Source organism: Dermacentor variabilis, chromosome 10 (assembly GCF_050947875.1).
Source record: "Dermacentor variabilis isolate Ectoservices chromosome 10, ASM5094787v1, whole genome shotgun sequence".
NCBI lineage: Eukaryota > Metazoa > Arthropoda > Arachnida > Ixodida > Ixodidae > Dermacentor > Dermacentor variabilis.
Genome location: NC_134577.1, coordinates 65,494,976 through 65,521,303, shown reverse-complemented (window position 1 = coordinate 65,521,303; position 26,328 = coordinate 65,494,976). Strand labels below are relative to the sequence as shown.

Genomic DNA, 26,328 nt, shown 5'->3' with positions numbered 1-26,328 from the left:
TTCAGGGAACTTTGTCGCTGGGCAGATCACAGTCAAAATGTGTCTGTACCCCGTGGCTGTTACCGGCAGAGGTCCCACTGTATCAATAACGAGCCGTCTAAAAGGCTCCGTTATGATAGGTACCAATTTCAACGGCGCCCTTGATTTGTCCCCTGGTTTGCCCACCCGCTGACAAGTGTCACATGTCCTCACGAAATGGTCTGCGTCCCGAAAACACCCTGGCCAATAGTACTCTCGCAAGAGACGGTCCTTAGTTTTCTTAACTCCTAGGTGTCCGGACCACGAACCCCCATGCGACAAGCGCAACAGATCCTGACGATAGCATTGAGGAACGATCAGCTGATCGAACTCCACTCCTCTGCGGTCTAGATACTTCCGGTACAGGACTCCACCTCTTTCCACAAAACGCGCAGTTTTCCTGGCGATACCTTCTTTGACATTGCAGCGCACGTTTTCCAGGCTGCCATCCTTTTTTTGCTCGGCTATCAAAGCCGACCGGCTGACTTTTAGCAACCTATCAAGTCCGTCTGACGTAGGCGCGATGAGCAAATCAGTAGATAGCTCTTCTAACTTTCCCGCGTCGGGCGTTTCCTCTCCAGTATCTGGCGCCTTTAACGTTACAGACTCAAGTTTATTCAGTTCGGGCGTGCTCGGAATATCAGCTTGCTGCGCCTCTGACCCTCTTTCGTTGTTTGATAACGTCGGCCCCGCAACTACCGCCTTTGCAGCGAGCTCCCGAACCTTCGATCTGGTTAAGGCCTGAACACTAGCTTCACCAAACAAAAGCCCCTTCTCGCGCAGGAGGTGATCGGACCTGTTTGAAAATAGGTACGGGTACTGGGGTGGCAGCATAGATGACACTGCCGCCTCTGTCTCAAGCGCTCCGAAAGGTCCTTCAATAAGCACCTTTGCTACTGGCAGACACACGCTGTGAGCTTCCACGGCTTGCTTGATCCATGCGCACTCGCCCGTGAACATATGGGGTTCTACGTAAGACGGGTGAACTACATCCATCGTAGCTGCGGAATCGCGAAGCACTCGGCACTCTTTCCCGTTCACGAGGAGGTCTCGCATGTAAGGCTCGAGAAGCTTCATGTTCTCGTCAGTGCTGCCTATTGAAAAAAACACAACTTTTGGTGTTGTTTCCGGACACTGCGCCGAAAAGTGACCCGGCTTCTGGCACGTATAACACAAGCGCGCTCGCCTCATCTCGAACCGCTTTCTGCGTTTGGCTTCGGCTGCCGCCGTCTCCTTAGGTTCGGTCGCACTGCTTCCACTCGCATCCGCACTACGCGTGTTCCCCTTTGCTCTCATGGGTGTGAACTTCGGCCTCTCGAACTTCGAGCCAAATTCACCCTTTTGACCATCCTTAGCTCCGCGAGCCCGACGCGTCACAAACTCCTCGGCTAGCTCAGCGGCTTTAGCCACCGTACAAACGTCTGGCCTATCCAAGACCCAGTATCGCACGTTCTCCGGTAACCGACTATAAAACTGTTCTAGCCCGAAACACTGCAGAACTTTATCGTGGTCACCAAACGCTTTCTCTTCTTTGAGCCACTCCTGCATGTTCGACATAAGCCTATACGCAAACTCTGTATATGACTCACTTCTGCCTTTCTCATTTTCCCGAAACTTCCGACGGAACGCCTCCGCAGACAGCCGGTACTTTTTTAGCAGACTCGATTTTACTTTGTCGAAATCCTCTGCTTCCTCTCTATCCAAGCGAGCGACTACGTCGGCCGCCTCACCGGGTAACAAAGTGAGCAAGCGCTGTGGCCACGTTTCCCGAGAGAACCCCTGCTTCTCGCACGTTCGCTCAAAGTTAACCAGGAACAAACCAATGTCCTCTCCAAGCTTAAACGGCCGCATCAGGTCAGTCATTTTGAACAATACGCGTTCTCCTGCACCGTGTGCCTGACTTCCATTACGAGCGCGTTCCATCTCTACCTCAAGACGCTTCATTTCCAAAGCGTGTTGACGGTCACGCTCTTGTTGCTCTCGCTCTTTCTGTTCTTTACGTTCACGCTCTTCTTTTTCTTTTTGCTCTTTAAGTTCGCGCTCCTGTCTTTTTGCAGTCTCTCTCTCTTCAATGGTCTCAAGGCATTCCGACAGCTCGTCATCCTCAGCCTCTAACTCAAGAATAGCCTTTATCAGTTCCGGTTTTCTTAGTTTGTCTGAGACATCCAGACCCAACTCTCTTGCAAGCTCCAACAATTTCGGTTTGCGCAACGACTTCAAATCCATGGCTGCTCTGAATGCTGCTTTCTCTACTGCTTACTATTGTCTTGCCGCAACTAACCCGGCAGCAACGACAACCACAATTACCAGCTCTGTTTCTAACACTAACAAAAGCCTGGCAAAGCTCAGAAGAAGAAAGTCCCGCACTCACCAAACCTCGCAGGCAGGAATTCCGCGCAGTCGTTCCGCTGCAGGCAACCAGTCGTCACACAGGGCTCGTTGCACTGCTCCCGGATCGTCGATGAGCTGCTCAGCATACAGTCAACTGCATCTCTTCGCTGCTGGCCTCCGTTGTCGCGATCTCACCGCTGGCAGACAGTTGTTTGAAGTCGGAGGCGATCTCACCGCTGCCAACCAGATGTTTGGATCTGACCGCTGGTACGATCTGTTGGGAACTCGGCGCTGACGCCCGTGGTTGTACCTGGGTCGCAAGCCCCAAGGGTAGCGTTGGCCTGGCGGCCTGGGGTACAACTGGAAGCATCCGAAGGTCCCGGCAAAGCATGAGTCGACTGGTAACAACGAAACAACTTGTTTATTTTAACGTCGCAAAGAGTTGGCGGTCAGGTTTGACCGAAGTAGAGAGACGGGAGAGCACTTCACCCAACAGAAGAAATCGGAGCCCACCTTTTGGCGTCCGGGGGCAGCTGTTTTTATACTCTCGCAGTTGAGGGCAAGAAGGAACCCCTCAAAAGACGAGCACGTGAATGTACAATGGGCTAATGGTGACGCACACTGTCGTAGCGATGCCGTAGCACCATGTCGAGCACGATCTCGTAGCACCCTGTCGTGGCGCTGCCGGTCGGACACAATGACTGTAATGAGAGGATGGTCCCTGCTTTGGCATCGCCTGTTTCGGGCACAATGACTGGAACGAGATCCCTGCTTTGGCATCGCCTGTTTCGGGCCCAATGACTGGAATGAGATCCCTGCTTTGGCATCGCCTGTTTCGGGCACAATGACTGGAATGCGAGGATGATCCCTAGGCGGTCGCATCGCCGCAGTCGCGCCTGGAAACACCTGGCGATGAGTGTTGCGGCGACGACGATCGGGCCAAAATGTCTGCCGCCCCGCCGCAGTCGCGCCGGCAAAACCACGTGTCGCAGGCGAAACGCAACACCCTGCGAATCGCTTCTCGTGTAGTAGAGTCGTTAGTAATTTGCTTCTTGCCTGTCTGTCGTCGGCGCTTCCCGGTACTCCTGCGGTAACTGCGAACCGCGACTTACTAAACTCCAGACCTGCACAGTTGTCCCTTTCCCCTGGCGCCTGCTTTAGTTCAACACTTTTCCCGCTAGGTTCAGAACGTACAGATCGAGTGGCGCTATAGTTATAACCTGTTCGCTGTCGCCTGCTTCCGCGATATGTTCCAAGCTCGTGCTGCTATTTTGGCAGGCACTTAGCGCTTTGTTGGTGGGAAATGAATAATTTCACAAATATATAAAGAAAACAGAATTTGCGAATGTCTTGCGTTTAAATAGTGAGATTGGAGTGGAGCAGTGCAAGAAATGCAAGCAACCACTACAGGTGGCAAACGGCAAAACTTTTCCTTTCCTTGCCTCCGTAAGAGAATGAAACAAAAAATGCTATGAAAGCTTCATAAGCTAAACTAGCTTTTTTGAATTGATTACAGATAGCATTATGTCCCAGGTGACATTATGTTTTACTGCTGCGTGCCGTAATGAAAGGCAGAGGACCTGGCAAAAGTTTTCACAAATAATTCTTGCGCCCAATGTGTGCAAGAAACAGATTAAATCAGTTTCAAGGAAAGGTGGCCCTACTTTTCTTTTGTATTGTTTAACGTCTAGGTAAGTTGAACGCTTGCTAGAGGTACCGTAGTGCTTCAAAACGTGCTGCATTGCAGGCCTTGTGTCACGGAACTCTTTCCAAACTCCAGAGTTAGCTTTCCTGGGTGATACAGCGGCAGCATAACGGTGGTGAGAAAGATACGTACACAGTGATGCTGTATGTGTAATTCTCTTGACACACTTACGGGAAACTTTTAAGAGTTAAATTCTTGCTAATCGTTCTGTCCTCGAACGTTACGGTGGTTTCCAGTTGCTAGCAAAGTTCAGAAACGAACTTTACAAATTAAATATTTAAACTGTTTTGAAGTTTATGAACTCTTTGGACACTGTTACTGAATGTGCCAGAGCTGTGCGTTTTTTTACTGCGTGAAAAAGGCAACAGGAGCGGCTATTTAACGTTGTTTTAGAAAGCAGCTGACTACACGCACCGACACTTTTCAGGTTGGGACAGTGAACTTTTGGAGCCAAGTGAGCGATCAAAGCCTTGTGACATCACTGTCTCTGTGTACGCAGAAGTCGTCAACCATGCAAGCAGTTCGCCGCAGCACAACAGCCTCCGTTCTAGTTACAACGCCGCCCCGGTCAACCGTAGAGTAGCAGGCGAACAGGTCATAAAAGCGACACCAACGGCCAACGGTTGAACGAGAGTGGGTGAAGGCGACTCCCATAGTGTGCAGGTCTGGAGTTACAGTAGGTCGTGCTACGAACGACACCAACTTTCAGTCGCGTCGTCAATTTGTCGCTGATTCTTCGGATTACGTGACTAATCATGTCTTCGTTATTGATGAGCTGGATTGCTAGAGTAATAAAGCTCGTTAACTGCGTGCTGCGGTCTCAAGGTCCATCCCACGCGTCCCGCAATGCCTGCTGGTATTGCACTCCGGCGCAACGACTTGCAACTTGCTTCGCCGATCAAGTAATAAAGTCGAGACAAGACTCGAGCCAGAGTAGAAGTCCTATAAACAAACATGGCGGAGTGCAGTGAGTGCACAAGTGATGTTAGCGATGAATCTGCAGAGTATCTCTCAGAACTTGATGAGGTAAGACCTCGTTAAAAGATCGGTGACCTTTGTACCCTATGCTGTGTCGCTCTCGTGCATTTGTTTTGCTGTCTTCGTGGGCGGAGAGTACGTATAAGCTTGTGAGACGTGTTCAGCTGACTTCCCCAGACTCGTCGATTGTTAACGCCATTTTGTACGAGTCAGTATATCCACGTGTAAGGACGAAATAGGGGCATTTACTGGTGGTGTCCTACAGAGCGGCTGCAGTAGATGCGCTGTCCTATCTGCTTTCTTGTAACCTTTTGTCAGTGTGGTTAGTTTAACCTTTTGTCAGTGTGGTTAGTTCAACATGAACTTTTATACATCTAGTCCGACTCGCCATCTTGCTAATGGCGGTGGCGTTTGAAACGAGTGACGTTAAGTCTATCCGCGCGTCAGTAATACATGAGTGCGGTGTAATTGTCCGTGCCAGGTGGTCGGCGTAACTGGTTGCTCGCGCTTGAAAACGTACGAAGCGTTCTCGTTCCTTTCATTGATATGACCCCTCGCTTAATATTGTCTGCCACTCCACTGCATTGTAATGGCCTATCGGAAAGGTACGGACGGATGTCAGGCGGCGCACTCTCGATCGCGATCGAGTTTCTTGATGGCAATTGACTCCTTCGCGCAAGCTGCGGGAGGGAGCCGCTCGCGGGCAATAATTTAGATCCGGGTCGGGCTCAATCGTTAGCGACCGAATGTAGCCGTGTGACACTGGTATAAAGGACGACCGAGTAGTACCCTCCGATCTTCCGTGGAAATTGTTCTAGCTACGTCTGTTCGTATGTTTGTTGTCAGCAGGATGCCTTCAGTGCCATTTCGTCTCTGCCTTGTACGTTTGTGTGTGTGTGCGCGCGCGCGTCTGTGTCGCACCACGTGACATCTATGCGTATTCCCGGCCGGCAGCAAGAGGACTTCGACCTGATGGACGAGGACGACGACGTGGACGTGGACGGTCTCGGCGTGGGCGAGTCCTTCGACGAGTACGAGTGGGCCGGCCAGAGCCGTCTCAGGGCCACATCGCTGCTCGAGGGCGGGTTCCGCGCCGCCGGCTGGGTCACGGCCGGCGTGAGCGGCGGCAGCAGTAGCAGCAGCAACGCCACCGCAGCCGCCACCGCCTGCCGTGCTACGAACGACGAGGACGACGTGGACTTGGACGTAGACGGCGACTCCTACGGCAGAGCGCAGTATCCTTGTCGTGAAACTAGTGTTAATCCGGGTACGAGAAGCGGGCGGCATGTACTCTCATTAGATAGTTTCCGCTTGCCCGCAATATTTTATGGCACTTGCGAAATAGAGGGTTTCCGGAGGCGCGGCCGGAGTAGCAGCGCCGGTAACGCCATCTTGTGGCGCGGATTTTAATGAGAGAGGACACCATTATCGTAGTGACCAACTATATTGTACGCAGCTTCTGATGTACGATAGTTGGCAGCAATGTAATCATTAGCATGCAGCCTTTCTTATTTTGTTCTGTTGACAAGAACAACCGCATACAAAGACGTATCAAAAAAGTTGTGGTTGGACAAAGCATCACAAGGTGATGTGCTGTCTCTCTTGTCTCTGGCAACCCAGCTTATATTCCATAGAGGTACCACATATACGTACAAGCTAGATTTCTCTTTCTATTAGAGCTAGCCTGTCTGTAAGGGTATCACCGTTTGCAGATCACTGGGTTACCAGAGCCATAGATATGAGCAGCAGCAAGGGTGGTGCCATCTAGTGACAACAAGTGCAGCCAGATCGTACAAAATCATTGTTACAGCGACAGGCTTGCGCTGGTCACTGGTTGGTTTGCAAGCATCGGCTATAGCAAAATCGTTATAGTCATTTATTCTTTTTCATTCTCGGTGAGAACAGCACGAAACAAGGCATTTTATATTAGGGGATGCTACAGTGTTTACATGTGGCAGATTTGCCTTTATCCAAAACGTGCCAGAACCGGTTTCCAGCGATTTCGTTCTGCCAGTGAGTGGAGCAGAAACATGCTGCAGCAGCCATCTCACTCAACCCCTTTCCCTCAATTGAGTATGCCAGTGTTTGCTCTCTCCTGTCTCATTATTTGAATTTGCCTTCCAAGCGCATTATCGTTTTTACATGGATGCAGCGAGCTAGAAATGCGATGCAACATGCCACTTGTCGCGTTCATGTAAATGCCGTGATAGATTCCAGCGTTGCATTGGATCTGGGTGCCTTTTTTTTTCCTTTTCATTATGTTTGCTTTGCAATACTTTCGGGTTGCCCTTGACTTTGGTCAAGGTTTTCGGAGGCAGACCTCATTCCCCTGGCGAGCAGCGAGCCTTCCGAAGAACGGGAGAGGAGGCTACTGCGACAGGCTGTGCTCTCGTGAGTGTTACCGCCTTTGCTTTATTTTCTTTTTCTATTTTCCTTTTTACAGTCCCATGAGTGTTCTTCACAAAGTGTGATAGAAACCTGCTTAGGAACTTTTGAAGAATTTAACAGCAAGAAAGTAAGAAAGGAGTAGACAACATGGTAGAGTACAATAGATTTGCTTAATACGGCAACCCCATATGAGCATGGAGTTTGTGACTCACTAAAGATTTAAAGATGTAATGTACAATCACTGTATTCTGCCAATACTAATCTCTAGAGCTTAAGCTCGAAGGCTAAATAAGAATCCTGGAAGGAGGCTGCAGAGCAAACAGCAAGAGAAAGCAAAGTGATAGTGACATCAAGGAATCAAAATATATCAGTATGAATAAGGGATGACGTGTGTAGATGACGCTCTAGCTGAGATTAAAGAACTGCACCAGAGTAAATTACCCAACTAAAGAAAAGCCACTGTTAAGATGAGAGGAGACTTTACAATGTAGAAAAGAGGTAAAAAGAAAAGCCAGGTGGTGCTGCCACCTTGAAGTACCTGCACCAGCTCCCTGTGGCATCATGGATATTGATTGTGCCTGCTTGGGCCTAGTTAACTTATTTTGCTTAGTAAAGATAGATTGCATTGTATTCTAAGGGTGCCAGAAACTGAATTTAGCTAGTTTCTAGAACTTTTACTTAGCCACAATGCTCAAAGTATGAGAAAATAATTTCAAATCTATGGCATCACACTGACGTACATGTGCTGTCATTTTGTAGCGAGAGTGAAAAACAGGAAGTTTGGATTGATTTGGATGATTTTCTGATCTAGTAATCAACCTGCTATTGTGCAATTAATGTTCGAATGCTACAGTGTTTTGAAAAAAATGTGTTACCAATCTCAGCTGATTTAGTATTTCTCTTTAGTGTCCCATTAGTAGGAAAAATGAAGCTGGGCAGGTCATGTGACGAGATAATCATTTGTCTATTAGAGTGACAGTATGGCTGCCTACAGAGAAATGCAGTTGAGTGTGTTGTGAAGGAGGTGATGAAGTAATGAGGTTAAATAATGTAAAGCTTAAGGGCGCACCAAACAGGAATAATTGAATAAGGTGGATTTCAAAATTATTCTTTGACACCAAAAAAGAATTAGTCTTACTGTGTGCAGAGATGTGCTGTTAGGAAAACACTCTTAAGTACATAAGGACAAGGACATGCCGGTGCATTCAAGCATAGGGTTTCTTGCAAAAATGACTCTAGCGGGAACTCTGGCACTAGTCCTAATAGGAGCTGCAAGCATGGCAATCAAGCCAGCAAGGGAATGGTGTGTCATACAAGGACTTGCTTAAACTTCGTCGTTGCGGCTTCAGATGGCCTTTTGATCTTGCAGAATGATAATTTCCCACACAGTATTTTAAATTACAACAGCTTGTCATGATTGTGTGTGTGCAGTGTTACTAGAAATATTTAGCCTGTCCGTAAACATAATGCTATTTGCAGAATGCTGGGTTCTTGGAGGGTGCACGGGAGCAGCAACTCTGGTAGTGACATCTGATGATGCACTGTCTAACCAGAGCGCATGTATGTCTAGAAGTTTTCGGATAAACTAAAATTCTCTATTGCCTTCTGCATTTAGAAAAATATAATTGATATGAAATTTTGGCTGATAATGGCAGATAAGGCATAGAAAATAGTCTCAAGGGTAAGCATGAAGATAAGACAAATTCATATACTGAAGTGAATCATCCCATGTACTGTACTGAATCCTTGTAATGATCGTTCAACAATTGCAGCACCGGAGTTTCCCTCTAGTAATTTTAGCATGAAACTCTATGCGTATAAGTACCCGCACCAGCTCCACAAATGCCATGGATTTTGAAAGGATCCGATGGGGACTAGATAATAGTTTATTTTTTTTTAGTTAGGAATGCTGTTAGCTCTGAACAGTGCTTTTCCAGGGGTAAATAACAATGGAAGTATACAATGACAGTAGCACCAATGATCATGTCAACTCAGAATGGAATGTCGTATCTGGTTGGATAACAACATGCTCCAGGAAAATAAAGGCGGCAAGCACCAAGAAAAGCTGTCACTACAGCACTGAGGCACTAAAAGACCAAGAGAGAGAGAATGACAGCAGAACCAAGAATAAATTCACAATGGCATTTCTTATCTAAACAAGCTAGAATGCCACTAATGTTATTGTTATAAATGCATCGACTGATGTGAATGATACAGCAGCATCCAGGAGGGAGCTCTGCTCATAACATTAGGGAAAAACTAGACTAAACAACCACTGCAGGCAGCAGGATTAGGGATAAATGTTCAATAGCAGTGTCCTGTCCAGTTGATATTATGAAGGATAATGTAGAGATAGTTCAGCCTGTTGTGTTTAGTTCTAAGTTGTGAGTAAAGATCAGCTCTTACCAGGAGCTGAGAAGGGAAGTCAGAGTGACTGTATTTGTTTAAGATGAACCTTGGGGTAAGACAATGGAGTTCTTTATGTTAGAGTTATTGGTTGCCGTGTGCAGATCCCAGACAATGTTGCTGTACTCAGGAATTGGTCTGACTAGGGTTTTGTAAGCCAATAATTCTTGGCTTGTGGGAGTTGACTCAATTCTGAGGCCCCAAAGCATTCTGTTGGCCTTAGAGTGTACACAATGTATACGGTAATTTCATTGAACATCCAGAGTAAATTACAGACCTTAGTACTTGTGCTTGGAAGATGGTTTATTTTTCTGTTCTTTTTTAATTTTTTTAATATTATTTTTTTTTAGTTCCTAATTATCTTTGCCATGGGAGTAGTCTATGAAGGTATTATTTTGCGAAGCATTCAAAAACTACTGTTTTAGTGGGATTGAGCTCCATTTGCCAGTCATTATGCCATTTATTAATCCTCCACAAGTTACAGCTTAAACTTTTTGGTCATTATTTGCTTCTATCTTGTTATATAGAATGCACTTATCTAAACAGTTTGATTGGCATGTCTATGTCGTTTGGGAGGTCATTAATCAGCAGAAGCAATAAATGGGGCTGCAAGCACTACTTTGAGGTATCAGAAATGATACAAATGAAAACCAGGGGTTTTTATGCTCCACCTTGATGTATGTACTGCTCACAAGCATGAAAAGAAAAAGAAAATGGTGTGTTAGACCATCATTCTTAAATATAAATTCAATTGTACCAAGGATTTTTTTCCTAAACCTTATCTAGTGCCTTATCGAACCTTATCAAGATTCGTGGATAAATAGAACAGACTAGCCAAAATGTAAAAATTCAAGGAAGGAAACTTGACAATTCAGGGGCCAAATGAGCCCTTTGTTTAAAGTGTACAGCAAGAACTCTTGGTTAAGCATGGATTAGATTGTGCAATACACAGTTGGAGTAACATATGTCCTGCTTATTGCTAATTGCTTGGCATGTCTTCTCAGTATGCAATGATTCCAGCAGTTACTGTCTTGGTAATAATTCCTCTGTAGCGATAACAGACACCAAGTCCCTGTCTACAGAACGGCCTGTTTTCTCAAGGCTGAGATTGCTTGTGATTGCTGTATTGACACCAATAACTTTACAATTTTTCTTTTGGGCCGCGTATAGAGTGAAATTGATTCATTATAATAATACTTTGGAAACAAGTTTGCCTTTCATGATGTTGTACTTACGACATTCTAGGTGATTTTTTGACGTTTACAGATTCGCCATTGTAGGCTGCGTCACATAGTTTGTGCGAGGCTTTGCACACAACACCAGGGTAGTTCGATCTTTCAGTGGGGTCCTTCACACACACCATTTGAACATGTTGAACGTGTGACTTGCTGGAAGGGACTGGTGCCACGCAAATGTAAGCATTAAACTGTCCAAAGCCTTGTTCACACTGCGTGCATAGGGAATGGCAGTGCTCTTGCTTTTCTTTGGCACTGCCTGGTGGGTGTGTGCTGAGGAATGGCATTCTTTCTACCTTAGCAGTTGACACTCGCAGCTGTTACTGGTGAGGTTTTGGGGAAATCAGCTCTGCTTTACGCCTGTAGGACTCGAACATAGGGTGGAAAGCGCAGTCAAAGTGTTTGTGGCAACCGAGTGTTTGTGGCCCTAGTACGGCTGCACAGATAGAAAAACTAGGTGTATTGGGGGTAGGGGGGGGTCGACACTTCCCTCCCATTTTTTTTGCACCTACACAGAAAAGGTTAGGTTATAGACAACGCACTAGTTGCAGATCCTTGCTAAAAAAAGTCATTAATAATGTGGGTTAAGCCATAACGTAAAGAAAGCAGATCCATGAGCTGTTCAGAACGAGAGGCTTGCGTGGTTCCAGGTGTATGACTGTTTCAATCGATTCTGGGAAAATTAAGGTCTCGCCCCGACAGTAAGACATCATCATGATGCAAATTATGGTCCATAAAGCTCTGAAGACTTGAGAGTACTTGAACGGGTGCATCTGGAGGCCTACATTCTCCCGATGTAAACGACGCGTGGTTGTTCGCCATAGCCTTCATCCACTGTGCTTCGATGCGACCCTCAATATAGAATATGGCAAATTCAATATTATCCTGAATCATTGATACAACCCCGCGACCTGTTGCATCACAATGAATTCTGTTGGAGAGCGCTTGCTTTGCATTGCAGATGTTTGAATGTGCTTGATTCAGTTTACAGGGAATAAAAAGAAAAGTACCACCTAGCTTAGCAGGCATTATAACAACCTAACACGTATCGGCATGTGACATTCCCACTTGCAACCCTGCTGTAGCATACCTGTATGCCCAGGGTTTAGGGCTTGCTTATGATTGCTGTATCGATGCCAATAATTTTACTATGTTTCTTTTGCATCACGCATAGAGCAATATTGATTTCTAATGGATACAAATACAGCCATTGATCGATTTTTCAAATGGGGCAAAGAAAGTTTCTGCCACTGTTACGTGAATATCACATGAATAAACTTCATAGACATTTATGTTTGTCAATGGCACAGATCATCCTTGCTGCTACTATGAGCAGTGTGCTTGTTCCCAGGGTCACCGCAGAACAAAGTTAACGAATGTTTAATAAACAGTCAGCATGTTGAACTATGACCAAACAGCTTTCTGTATTTAAGCTTCCTTTCTTTATGATTGCTGTATCGATGCCAATAATTTTACTATGTTTCTTTTGCATCACGCATAGAGCAATATTGATTTCTAATGGATACAAATACAGCCATTGATCGATTTTTCAAATGGGGCAAAGAAAGTTTCTGCCACTGTTACGTGAATATCACATGAATAAACTTCATAGACATTTATGTTTGTCAATGGCACAGATCATCCTTGCTGCTACTATGAGCAGTGTGCTTGTTCCCAGGGTCACCGCAGAACAAAGCTAACGAATGTTTAATAAGCAGTCAGCATGTTGAACTATGACCAAACAGCTTTCTGTATTTAAGCTTCCTTTCTTTATGATTGCTGTATCGATGCCAATAATTTTACTATGTTTCTTTTGCATCACGCATAGGGCAATATTATATTTCTAATGGATACAAATGCAGCCATTGATTGATTTTTCAAATGGGGCAAAGAAAGTTTCTGCCGCTGTTACGTAAATATCACATGAATAAACTTCATAGACATTTATGTTTGTCGATGGCACAGATCATCCTTGCTGCTACTATGAGCAGTGTGCTTGTTCCCAGGGTCACCGCAGAACAAAGTTAACGAATGTTTAATAAACAGTCAGCATGTTGAACTATGACCAAACAGCTTTCAGTACTTAAGCTTCCTTTCTTTATACCCCCCCCCCCCTTTTTTTCTTGCCTTGATTGTAGTACTTTGCGCATTTTAGGGTTGGCAGGTATGCAGCAGTAATTGGTGCTCGGATGCCCACGAGGTGTTGGCGCTTTCCCCGCGCACGCAAGTAAATCGGCACTTGCAAACGTCAGCAAAACGCGCACGCCGTCTCTCTCTCTCTTAAGAAGCGTGGAGAGAAAACAGATGAATGAATGAAAAAAGGCAGAGGCCAAGAGCTTCATTCTGGGGTCCCGCGTGGCGTAGCCCAATGTGTTATTAGCCCGGTTAGCGCAGCGTCCTTCTTCGAGCGCCACCCGGAAGGAAGGAAGCCACTTTATAACAGCGCCCCTGGCGACCGATCGTAGCGCCCTTCCGCCGCTCCTCCCACACCCCCTCGCAGCTTGGGCAAATGTTTGCCGAATCTGCGGCACCCTCGAACACGCCGCTCCATGCTCGTACGGAACCGTTCGCTGTGCCTTTGTTTGCGTCACCTTGCCTTTGTGTACGCAAGCAAGCGGTAGTGCAGTGTAGTGGTGACGACGCCCGGAGGACAGCCGTGGACGACAGCCTGCGAGACCTCTCCCCTCGATGTTTTTTTTTTCGAAAAAAAAGGGGGGGGGGTGAGGGCGCTTTTATGTAAAGACAAGCTCCTTAATCCGAGGGGGATGGTGGAAAGGTAGAAGAGGGCGCTGGGGATTTCATTCAACTGTTGCAACAGATCGCGCAGACGCGGTGTGCGCGGTGCCCTATGCCTCTCACTTTCTTCTTTTTCTTTTTTTTTTCTCATTTGTCGCGAACATTTTCTTCCAGTTATCGATGTAACAAACGGTTCAGGGTTTTCTAACCTTCTCTTTTTTCTCTCGATGTGTTTTATACACGAGAAAACAAAACGCTTACAATTCGGTTCCCGAAACCGCCCACGCACCTGTGATTTATTGTTCCTCGACCACCTTTTCCTTTTTTTCACCCGCTAGATTGCGTCGCTTTAAATGTCTGTTAATTCCGCTTGAGCGAGAAAGAAAAAGAAAGAGAACCGAGAAGGGCGTCTAGCATTTCATGTAACTCCGTTTTCACCGACACCGTGCAGTGTCGCAAAAACTGTGGGGCGCATCAGCCAATTGGAACAGAGAGCAAGGAGAAGGGCGCCCCCTTCATTGCACCATAAAAGCAGCTTACACGCTTTGGGACCTATGTTTTGCCTTCAACAGTATAATCATCTATATTGCGCGCCTTTCCTGTCTTCGACGCTGCGTGCCAGGCACTTCCAGGTTACGAACGGCAAGCGCATTGTCATCTTGACATAGCATTCTCGTCGGGAAAGTAGCGAGCGCAGAGTTTTCAAAAGAAAAGAGGGAAACGCAAGCAACGCAGGCGACGATGATCGCTGTCGGACAAACTTACGCCCCGGAGGGTGTAAAGTGTCTTCAGAGTGCTGCCCGCCGCAGACCGCGCTCAGCGCGACGTCGACCGCAACGGAAGCTTCACGGAAGGATGAGTAACGCACAGTGGACGAGGCCTTCTCCGAAACATGCATCCGGCTTTCGTTACCGGTTGGCTGACAAGCGAATGGCTCGCGCACGGTCGCAGCAGTCGAACGCATATTGAAACCGGTCTCAAGAACCGGCGAAAAGATAGGCCCCGGAGGATGTGAAAGTTCGGGTGTATAGTTCCAAGGCGGACGCGAATCCAAACGTGCGCATCGCGAGATACTGCATGGGGCGGGGTGCTGGCGACTGTGCACCGGCGTGCGCTTTTAATGCTAAGGGTGCAACTCTCTCTCGGCGAACGAGTGCGTGTCAATTGATGAGCCGTCCATATACACATCGTAATATATGGCGTCAACTCGCAAAACGCGGGCGCTCCCTTTGGCCGTCGTCGATGGCCGTTACATTTCGTTCCAGGCTGAGAGCGGAGCGTTCTACGCCACAGTGGAAGTCGTTTGTTTTCGATGAGAGGGGGCGGGACTGTCACCAGCGCGTTCCTTGTCCACTTCGGGTCAGTCACCTTGAAGATATACGGCCGACACCGCTTCCAGAAGTGGCTGGTCAACGGTGCTGCCGGCCGAGGACTTCCGGTGTCGATGTCCCGGCTACCGGAGTGTGGCCTTAACTTCGACGTGGGGCAGTTTTTTTTTATTTATTTACTCTGTCTCTCTCTCTCTCGCGTTTGGCGAGTTGTGCGCGCTCGCTGCCAGGAGTGTTTATGTTGGCTTGTGCTTCTGTGTCGCGTGCACATGTGTGAGTGGCCGTACCCACCGAGAATGATGTTTTCGAGGGTTGGTTGTCGACTTAAGTGTCCCGACCTGCTGCCTGGTACTTGTTGCGATCGCTTTACACCCTCCCCCTTTCTTTCATCCCCTCCGGAAAATCGTGTTGTTCTTTGTTCAGTTCGTGCCTCAGCGTTTGTTGTCTTGTTCGATAACTTTTCTGAACATGTTCTAACTTTGTTCCCAAACGAGCCCGAATGGAGGTCATATGCTTCTGTTATATTCCGTCAGCCAGCAGGGAGAGAGAGATAAAAAAAAAAACGCAGTTTCGCCCCAAAGGCGGAGCATCGACTGCGATGCGATAGCAAATTCGTAGACACCTATACGAAGTAAGGATAGTAGATTTATCGGCTGTATCAAGTTGTAAACATTCGCTCACTAACTATATTAACATGCACGTTGTCACGAGCGCACAGGTAAACATGAACACCTCTCACTCGATGTCCGCGGAAACTCGCTGCCAACACGCTAGAGGGAAGAAGTGCGGCAGCAGCAGCGAGCGAATTGACCTTCGCGCTGCGTCTCGCTTCAACGCGAACTAAGCGTCGAAAGCGCAGCGCATACGGAGCTCCCAGCATTCGGCGCACTTTGTCCACATCGCACATCGCTTTCCAGATTTGGACGCCTGCGCGCAGCGCCGTACGGAGCAGCCGCCAAAGTAGGACGCCCCCCCACCCCCGCGGGTGCGTCCCGCGCGACGGAAGATGGCGCGCATTCTCCCCGCTTTCCTCTCTCGCGCGCGCGAGATCGAGCCGCGATCGTCGCAAGCTTTCACTCGCACATACAGCATACGGCGCCCGGCGTTATCGCCCTTGCACTTTATACGGAACATCATGGCGACGTCGGCAGCAAGAATGCGCCTGGAATGTCCACATAATCGCTATCGCAATAAAAACATGAGGTATTGATATTGCAGACAACGCCACCTTTAGTACGCGGCACATTTTCGTGGACTCGTATATAAAAAAAAAAGCTAACTTTTGTTTTACGTGCCGAAACCAGGGTATGATTATCAGGCACGTCGTATTGGAGACATCCAGATTAATTTTGGCCACCTTGAGTGGGACTCGGGCGTTTTTGTGCATTTCGCCCCCATCCCAATGCCGCCGCCGCGGCCGTAATATTGATCCCGCACCCTCGGGCTTAGCAGCGCAACGCCAAAGCCACGACGTCGTCGTGGTAGGTGACTCGTACGTGTATTTCGACTCGGGCGGCGCCTCCATGGTTCGTTGTGATCGGGCCTCTTGTTTAACGATGCGACGTTGCTTTGCGACGTTTTTGATACGTCCTTCCTTGTTGGACACCATCGTTTATGAGGATATCTCCTCTAAGTTGGGAGTTAGCTGATAGTTCGGCTTGTGAAAACATCAATGACCGAACCGTCCTTCAACCGGACTGGTGCTGCTTCGATCACGCAGCGCGAACCACGTGGCCACGTTCCACGCAACGCCAGTGCAGCGAGCCCGACCGTGCACCGGAACTGCGACTTATTTTGTTCCCTCGTAAATTGGGTGCCTTTTCTTTTTTAATCATTTCTCTCCGCTTCCAGCGCTGCTGATGCCATCATCCGGTCGAATGCCTCGCCGCGACGGGACGAAGGCGACAACTCGTCGGTTGAAAGGCCGGAAGCCCCCGGTAAGCACATTGTCGGTGACAGATAATAAATAATGATGATGATGATGATGAATAAATGACCTGTCATCGAAAGGTTGTTTTCCGGGTGCTGCGGTAAAGGGGAGTATTCAGATGGAGTTTACTTTGTGACCAACTTCGGCTCCCCCATTCGATCGCTTGTGAAACATAGAAATGCTCGTACAGAGAACCGTTGATCCCATGGGAATGAATGTTGTCGCATTTTGCAGCAGAAGCAAAAGCCTTAAACTTATAGCAAGCGAAATTTCGCTTCAGTGTCTTTTTTTGCAAATGTTGAACGTTTGCCAACTAGAAAACGAAAAAAAGATAAAGCGTAGAGTTTACAACTTTGAACATTTGCCGCATAAAAAGTGACCTCGCTTCTGTAAACTGCAAGTGTCAGACCTTCTGAAGCGGAAAAAAGTGATGTATTAGTCCACAGGTTACATGCAATTGTATTGTTTACAGGAGTTTAAAGTCATATGCACAAATTATTGGCATACATTGCAAATCAGTTTATTGCATTTAAATGTTGTTTAAATAGATATTGTTTAAAGTGTTGGGATATTATTATTATTATTATTATTATTATTAATATTATTATTTATTGTTGTGTTAGAGCCACGCGTCAATCTGCTTCCTTCATTTCCTTTTTTTTTTCTACTCGTTTATCTGTAAGAGCAGCGTTGATGTCGCTTCGCCGCACAATCCGGATGCGCAAGGTGAAGCAAGCTTCGAAGGGGTCGCGATCTTGCAGCATTTTTCTTTTCTTTTTTTTTTTTTTACCGTAACCGATCGCGAACGCTTTCAAGTTAGGCCAGTCTTGTTTGAAACCTGATTTGCTGTGGTTCCATGTCGCCCTTTGGAGCATCAGCGCGGCTTTTTGAGTAAGAAGGCCAACAGATGAGACTTTTGGCAGGTCTTGCTGCCTAACCTCGATGCCCTCAATTTCTCCATAATCGAGATCGTTTATGAATGGTGTGAATGGTCTACGAATGGTGCACAGAAACGCACTCTGAGGACAGCAAGAAACCGATCCCGATTATGCTGCCATGAGCATTGCGAGTCAAATAATGTTCCACTGCATACAACAGGGAGTGTACAATGTCAAGCCGTGCGCAAATAGTAATTTCTTTGGCTCGGTTGAAAGTGAATCCTATAGGGCCAGAAGGAGCAGTGAATTCAATATCGAATATTTTCTGTATAGTTCTCGCATAATGAACAACTTTCTTTTTTCATCGTTAATGGAAAACGATGTTCTCGTCCTTGTGTCTCTGTCAACAAGTTTCAGTCATTGCAGTTTACGCTAGGAAGCATGCTTTTTAAAAGCACAAATGGATCACTAGGAGCAAATGAGCAGTCCGTTTACACACTGTGGACTCTTTGAAGCACGCAGGTATGCACATTATAAAAATCAAGTTATAACGAAAATGTGTTGGGCCCGTTAGTATCTGCATATACTTTGAGACAAAGCTGAAAACGTGCATCAACTGCAGCAGTGGCAGTTTGAGAACACAGCTCTCTAGTCACTATGTGTCTCCCTTGGTTATCATTCATCTGGAAAGTCGAACAAAAGTTAACCTCTGCAATGTAAATAATTAATTAATTGGAATAATTAGCATTCCCTGGGCAACATTGCCTTTTTATTGTTCTCATTGGCCCTTGAGGATGCCTTGTAATCAGCGTCAAAGTCCTCGGAATCGGAGCTCATAAAATTCTTTTGAATATCTGCACTGTTACAAACAATTTTGTTGCCATGTATGTCATGTCGAAAAACAAGAGTCTCGAGCAACACTGACAGTTGATAAGCTGTCCGTAATAGTCGATGAGCTCTGTTGCGTCATCTGTCCCATAAAAACAAAACTTGCCATGAAATTTTAGTTTAGCCAATTTCTGAGTATAGGTGGCACAACCCATTTACACATGTTTCACATTCACGAATTATCTCGGGCATGGCTAGGCGTGTGGATCAGCAGCTGGACAACTGTACCTGGGCGCGGCACCTAAAGGGTGAAGATGAGTGCACACCAACTTGACCAGCCTTCAGTTTCATTAATGAGTATTTCGCAAGTGAAGGCAGGGTCGTGTCTAATTGTTCAGATGAAAAAGCTCTTCTTCTTTACTACCAACCCTATTTTATCGCAAGTCCACCATTCACGATCTTCTAAAATCTTGTTCTTTCCTTTTCTTTTCATGGCTGACTAGTGGTGGAGAAGCCTACGTCAGATGTGTAAGTGGTGCATTACTTTAACTTTTTTTTGTGTGTCTGCAATTTAATGGGGATCTGACCTTTTGTTGTTAATTAACGGGTCTTCTCGTACCTTTAGTCACTTCGGAACTAAGTTCATTCAGCCACCTGGTTGTAGCCTGCAGTGACTCCACAGTCTGTGTAATAGTTTGAAAGAGTTATTCATCATCATTACTAATATGCCCCTAAGTGCTTCAGTCAACGCATTGCATGGTCAAGTCTATAGTTCTCTCAACAGATTTGTATGGTAAGAGATGGAAATAGTAATTCGTTCGCACTTAGAATGAGAAAATGCATGAGGAAGCCTACAGTAGGGGTGAACTAAATGAAATTTAGGGCTGGGCCAACTTGAAATTTGGATGGTGGCTTAACTAACTGAAATTTGGGGTTAGGCCAACTGTAATTTCAGAGTGTGCTTACGCGCACTTAGACAACTCCAGTGGAGTTCCTGCATACTTTTTTGCAGGGGGGAGGGGTCCACGAAGATACGACATGCATGTTAGAATCAAGTGCAAAAGCCAAACTGGAATGGGTGGTGTTTGCAGCCTGCCATTCACTCTTGAATCTCATTTTACAATCTCGAAAGACATACTTTGCCATGCTGCGGCCGTCGGAAGCTCCTTTGAATGGCGAAAGTTTGTCACCATTGGACACCACCTTTAGCTGGCATCCGAATTGCACCTCCAGAAGCCTCACAGTTTTAAGATTTCTCTACGTGTGCACAAACTATATTTCCATCTCTTGCTGTGAAAATCTGTTGAGAGAACAGCGAAGAGTGTTTCATTTCTTTTCTTTTCTTTTTTTTTTTGTATAAAAATTAGTGCGTGTGTTACAATCGAGGGCAATGTATTCATTTTCTGGCCATGAGAAATTGGGTACGACAGTCAAGGGTGCATTAGAATAAAGTGAATAGGAAAAGCGTACAGTGCTGTAAACTCTAGCATAAGAAACCTTCTCTATGCAACGTGGTATAAGGTCCATTCTCAGATAAGCTTGGTTGCTTTGGAATTATAATTAAAAAATAGTCAATTCTCTTGAAAGTATGCCAAATTATACTGCAGTATTTATCATCAGTGATAATCTTTGCCTCAGCGGCATCTCAGCAATGAAGGCAAATTTGCAGCTACCTTTTCTGGGCCACTAAGGACACTGCCTTCATCAAAAGTTATTTCACATCTGCTACGAGTGCACAGGCATTAACAGAGTAAAATATATGTTACAAACACACTACATCCCTCAACGACGAGACCATGGCTTGAGAGCTTACGAAATGATACCTGGAACCAATTTACTATACAATATATATATATATATATATATATATATTTCTTTTTTTTTGCATGTATGACATTCCTGTGGAACTTGCCTTCTGAAGAGGTTGTGATTATTGAACATAATTCAGTGTATGAAAATTGAATCTCATGTATGGAAGGATGGAAATGTATTGTAACCTTGTTCTTTTCTTTTTCCTGCTTCATACTTTAATTCAGTGGTTCTGTATAGCTGCATTTCAGTAATGCTGTGTCTTTAAAGACAGCATTTTCATTTTCACTACAAAATATTGCCGTGTTGCTTTGCGTGTCACCATGCACTGCAGCAGTATTGTTCTACAGAACTGTTGTAGATATAAACACATCTCAACCGCTGTAATGATCTCACCGCAAACGTGGTATTCTGCAATTCATGAATAAATTGTAGTGAGGAATATTGGTAGGAGGAATATTGGTAGCATAATAAGTAAAATAACATTTTATTGAACTCTTCTCAGGAATAAAAGTTTCAGGTACACTTTCATTCTTGCCTCTGTAGGAAGGAAGGAATTTTTAACTGCCATCTGGCTCTGTAAACACGCTGCCAGACGATGGGCACCATTAGAGCTATTCTAAGTGTGTCGAAAGAGAGCAGAGTTATTGGTCACATGGGCGCCTTCCGTGCTATATTAACCATGGTTGTGAGGGGAACTCACTTGGGCTTATAGGAGCCACGCAGGGCTGAACACCAGCTGCGTGAGTGCACGTCCAAACCATTCTGTCTTGGCCAATCAAACATGCTTGTTTGCAGGTGGAGCTTATTTGTCACTGAACAAGCAAAAAGATAAAAATGGACCAATTTTGGCAGCAGAAGTCTGGGCATCGAGGGGTTGAAGGCGTAGCCAGGAAGTGGCAACCAATGTTCTTGCAAAAAAAAGAAGCAGGGAAGGGATAAGGACATGATTGTCAGAGGCATAGGTAACTTCAGAAGATAAATCCGAGATAGGCAGAATGCCAGGTTACGAATTGGCAACACGTATGGCACACACAGGCCAGGTGGCTATTTGTCTTCAGTCCGATTCGAAGGGGATGCCGTTAGTGATTGTCAGCATCGCAATTGTTTAGCTGTTGCTTAGTGGCGGCTTCTCTGCAGTGCGTGGCTGCTTTTTGAACCACTTGATGGCACTTGCCAATTGGAAGCATGAGCGGTGCGTGGAACACCAATGCACAACTCTGCTCATTTTGGGATCATGTGCGGTTACTCTAGGCACTGCAAGAGATGGTCGTGTCAATATTTTGTCACAGAAAAACAGCTTAAGAAAGAAAAAATCTCTTGCACCGTGTTTGGTTTGTGCAAACAGCGTCCAGCATGCGTACTTGTCCATGCTAAGCTCAACGTACTGAAAGCAGGTTTTGCGTTTGGGCACAGCGTCGAGCAGGCTAAAGGAACTGACCTGGACCTGCCCAAGGGGGCGATGTCTCAAGTAGTGAACTCGCTGCGGGAACGGCTGCGGCAGCTGGAGGAACAGAACCGAGCTTTGACCAAGTGCCTCATTTGTATGGTGAGTAGTGCAGCCAAGTCGGGTCCAGTTGCGAGGGGCTTAGCCCTTAAACTGCCACCTCCGTGGGTTATTCGGGGACCTGCCTTCTTTGTACACCCTCTGCTTACCCGAAGTAGGTAGTCATTTTCACTTCAAACCCCCTTCAGTCACAAGTTACAATGGACTGTCAATAAATGTGTCGAAGTTAGAGAATTCTATTCTAAGGTGCTCCGAATGCATTGAAAGAAAGTCGAAGTGGTAGGATGGTCTTCTGCGCATTTTCTAGCGAGTGCTCTTAATTGCAAAGCAATTAAATAATAATTTAGCGTGCAGTCAGTCATGTCGCATTCTTCTTTTGCTGCAAAAATAATTGGATCATCTGCTCAAAGCACATGCACAGGTATGCTATAGAAACCTTGTATTGACACTCTGGTCATAAAGTTAATCAAGTTTGCTAATTAATGAGTACTAAATTGCATAAAAATACTGGAGCCTTCTTCGGGGTGTTGCTAACAGAATACAGTTGGTTTCATTTGCAGAGTAGGCTTTGCCTTTTTTTTTTGTTATTTGCTCGACGTTAGCTGCTGCGAACACATTCGTGAGCTGGTGAAAACATACGTAACATCATGAAGAATCTGTGAGCACTCTTTGTCCATTCCTGTTTTGAAGGTGTTTCTCTTTCTTGGTCAGTGTCGTCTGTGGAGCACCACTTGCACACTTTTCGCTGTTTTTTTTCTTTAAAGGAGGAGGCTTCTTGCATTTCATGTGCAATTTTTTTCGCAGCTGTTACGGCTGACATGCGTGGCACTGAATTCTGGGCTATACCGACTTGGTTAGCAGTCAGAGCATGGAAAGATGTAGCGCTGTTAATAGGCATGCCAACTTCAATATACTGCAATGCTGAATGCTGCAAAGGGAATGGCGTGGATTTGTCTGCTTTGACGATTGTTCACCAATTTGACAAGCTGGGAAAAGTACAACACATGAACACGAAAAAAGCATCTGTGCTTGAACTTTCTTATTCATGCTTATGTGCTGTCCTTATTCGCGGCTTGTGCAATAAATAACAGTCGTTAAAATTAACCAACTAGCTCATCAAGATGTTCCACTTCTCTGCTTCGGCTGTGAACTATGATCATTACCTGGCTGCGTCGGTTTAGCTGGGTGAAATTAAAATGGAAGCTTTAGTTGAGTACTAGACTTCTATCTAAAAACAAGCGTTTCGAAAAGGGGCACACCTATATATTCTGTGGCTTTTCTGAATGGTACATGCATCAGAAGTTTAATTTTGTTCTGTTTAAAATATACATACCGTATTTTCTCACGTACAACCCGCCACCACATATAACCTGCACCCCCAATTACTACAACCCGGAAGAAAAAACATACCCACGAGTATAATCCGCAGAAATAACTGCACACAAAAACGCTTAAATCTTATGAAAAACTGCCTCCTTTCGCGGATGCTCGGCTCATCCAAGCAAACGCCCTCATGGTGGCCAGTGCACTAGCCGCATCGGATGTAGAAGGGCCATCACCCACATCACCCATGACGACGGCGTGGAAGTGCTAGAAGCTATAGGAGTAGCAAACACGCCAGGGCTACCATGTTTTGATGTCATTGTCGGTGGCAATTGCAGTCTGGGAAAGGTCCGTGCGGCGCTGTTTCACTATCTATGGTCTGCTCGCGCGACATTTCGCCGATTCCATGCTAGTGTGCGCCAGAGAATGTAGTAAAAATACGACGCACTAACCTTTTGGCATGATTTAAATGACTGCAGCTTAAGTGGTCAGCCAATACATTAGGTTCAATGGCAACAGGGTCGGGGATATAGCGACTATGTTTAAACCGGAATTACTTATTAAGCAGGTACGTATTAACAAGGTTTGACTGTACCCCCTATCATGGTTACGCTATTACAGTCGCCGACCGTTTATTCGGACCTCACGGGGACTGCGAAAATGTCCGAATAAACAGGTGTCCGAAAAAGCAGATTAAGAAAAAAAAAAGAAATCCTTTATTTCCACGCACTTATTCGGGCTCGGCAGTAGCCTTGGAAGAAATCGTGAATGCGCCGTTGCACGCTGTTCCGTTTACGCGCAATCAGATAAGCCTGAATCTCGGAGAGGGTCGTACGGTCACTATTGGCGGCTGAAAGCACAGTCACTGCTTGTACACGCTCCGCATGCGACGGCAGCGTAGCACATGGTGCGTCATCTTCCGACTCGGAGTCATCGTCCGGCGGTGCAGCAGAAACCTAACGAATGATCTTGCCGTCGTCGAGTTCTGCGCATGTCAATACAGCAGTGTCAGCACCTATGAAACTGTCAAATGAGACGGTGTCCGGAATCGTAATGCCACCACTGCGCAGGTCTCGGCAAAACATTTTCCGCGTCAGTAGGGAGCACATCGGAAGGCGACAAATCTTAGGCCTCCCGGCACCCGCTTGCCGGCATTCCCCAGCGCAGTCTGCGCGGGCACTGTCGGCGCCATTAGACCCTTGACGCGATGTTTACGTATGCCGCGTTGGATCACCGAAACCTCGATGCAGCACACAAAGCAAACACCACCGCGCCGACACCAGTCGCACAAACGAAAAACGCGGCCTGCTCGCAGCGTCTTGCGCGAGGAAACAAATCAGCTGCTGGATTGTCTTGAGATGGCTTACTAAGCTGAAACCAGAACTGCTGCAGAGCCACTCTATCTAACCAGGCAGAAACGATGATGATGAGCGGGGATTTCTAGTAGCGCCACTTCGTGGGGCAGCAAGGAAGCTCCGTTCAAAATAAAAATGGCGTTCAGCAAGTCGAACCATGCACCGGTCAGAGTCGGTGCATGGTGCTCTCGACCGAGTTAGCTAAAGGAGTGTCCGAAAAATCAGACGAGAGGTTGCAAGGTGTCCGAACTTTCGGCAGTTGTTATACATTATGGTCTATGGGGAGAATGGCGGTGCCGCGAAGCTGACCGAATAATCGGGCATGTCCGAATTTTTGGAGTCCGGAAAATCGGTCGGCGACTGTATCTCTAACCATCCATGTGCTTTTGCCGCTTTAAAGGGACACTAAAGAGAACAATTATTTGATCTGTGTCAATAAATTACCATTCTGGAAAAAAAAAAAACACTCCTACTGTGAGGATAGGCTTGGTAATACAGAAAAAACACTAGCATGAAAGACCAGTGGTGGCACTACCTTGACGTTCCCACTCTATTTTGCCATGACGTCGTAGATATTGAAGGCATCTGCTCAGACCTAGCTAAATATTTGTCGGTAAAGATGGACTACATTTATATTCTAAAAGAGTCAAACAATGAACTTAGCAAAGTTCAAATGCCTTTACAGCACTGCAGCAGACTAAATATGAAAAAGAACAATACTTTGAAATATGTGACATCATGCTGATGTACTGGCGCTGAGATTGTGTTATAAAATTTGAATAACATAATTAGAAAAAACATTAAGTCAGTCTAAACTCGCATGATAGAATACTGTGTGTTGTGCTAATGCCCATTGAAACCGTTTACATGTTTACAGGACCCTTACGAAAAGCCTGTGGTGTCTGTCGTCTGCTGGCATGTTCACTGCCAAGAGTGCTGGCTCAAGACACTGGTAAGCCATCCTGCTGCTCCACGTTGAAGAACCAAGAGCCACGCATGTTTTCGGAGTTGTAGAAACTACCGCACACTAGCTATGCAACACATGTACGGAGTGTTTTAATTTGTTGCTAAAGCTTATCTCGAAATGCTGCACTTGACACCCTCATCTTTGTCCTCGTGTCATGACAGAGGAAAGCCTGCTGCCGTGCAGCAGTAAGGCTAACCTAACTTAGGACTGTGCTCATAGAGAAATAAGCAAGAACGCTGCATGCATTTCTTTTGGCGGCACTCGCGTGTGGCGCCCACAGCGACCACAGAAATACAGCGAGCTGGTGTGTCATGACATCACGATGCATCTGAACAAGTGATAAACATCACGTCAAAAAAAGTTTTAAGCCAAGGTTGTGGTAAGAGATGTGCAAGAAAGAAGTTTCTCTAAAAACCCGAGCACACGCAGTTCACGCCATGCAAAGTATATCCAGTTAAGCCTTGATGTAAGAACTTTGATACAACAAAATTCTCGCTATTAAAAGGTATCTTTCTTTTAATAATTTCTTGTCCATAGAAAACCATGTATTTTGAACCTCACTATAACGAAGTGTTTTATACACGATTTCAATGTAATAAAATTTCG

At 46.1% G+C, this 26,328-nt stretch overlaps 1 protein-coding gene across 4 annotated transcripts in view; it reads left to right on the top strand.

The window, feature by feature from the left end:
• Positions 1-26,328, top strand: part of LOC142560663 (E3 ubiquitin-protein ligase Rnf220-like) — a 74,673-nt gene that overhangs the window by 41,593 nt on the left and 6,752 nt on the right. For all 4 annotated transcript variants that reach the window (XM_075672908.1, XM_075672907.1, XM_075672906.1 and 1 more), the window contains 6 exons: positions 5,987-6,267; positions 7,337-7,423; positions 16,977-17,062; positions 19,265-19,289; positions 21,987-22,119; positions 25,633-25,707. In XM_075672908.1, the coding sequence (XP_075529023.1) occupies positions 5,987-6,267; positions 7,337-7,423; positions 16,977-17,062; positions 19,265-19,289; positions 21,987-22,119; positions 25,633-25,707 (687 nt within the window). The remainder of the gene's footprint in view (positions 1-5,986; positions 6,268-7,336; positions 7,424-16,976; positions 17,063-19,264; positions 19,290-21,986; positions 22,120-25,632; positions 25,708-26,328) is intronic.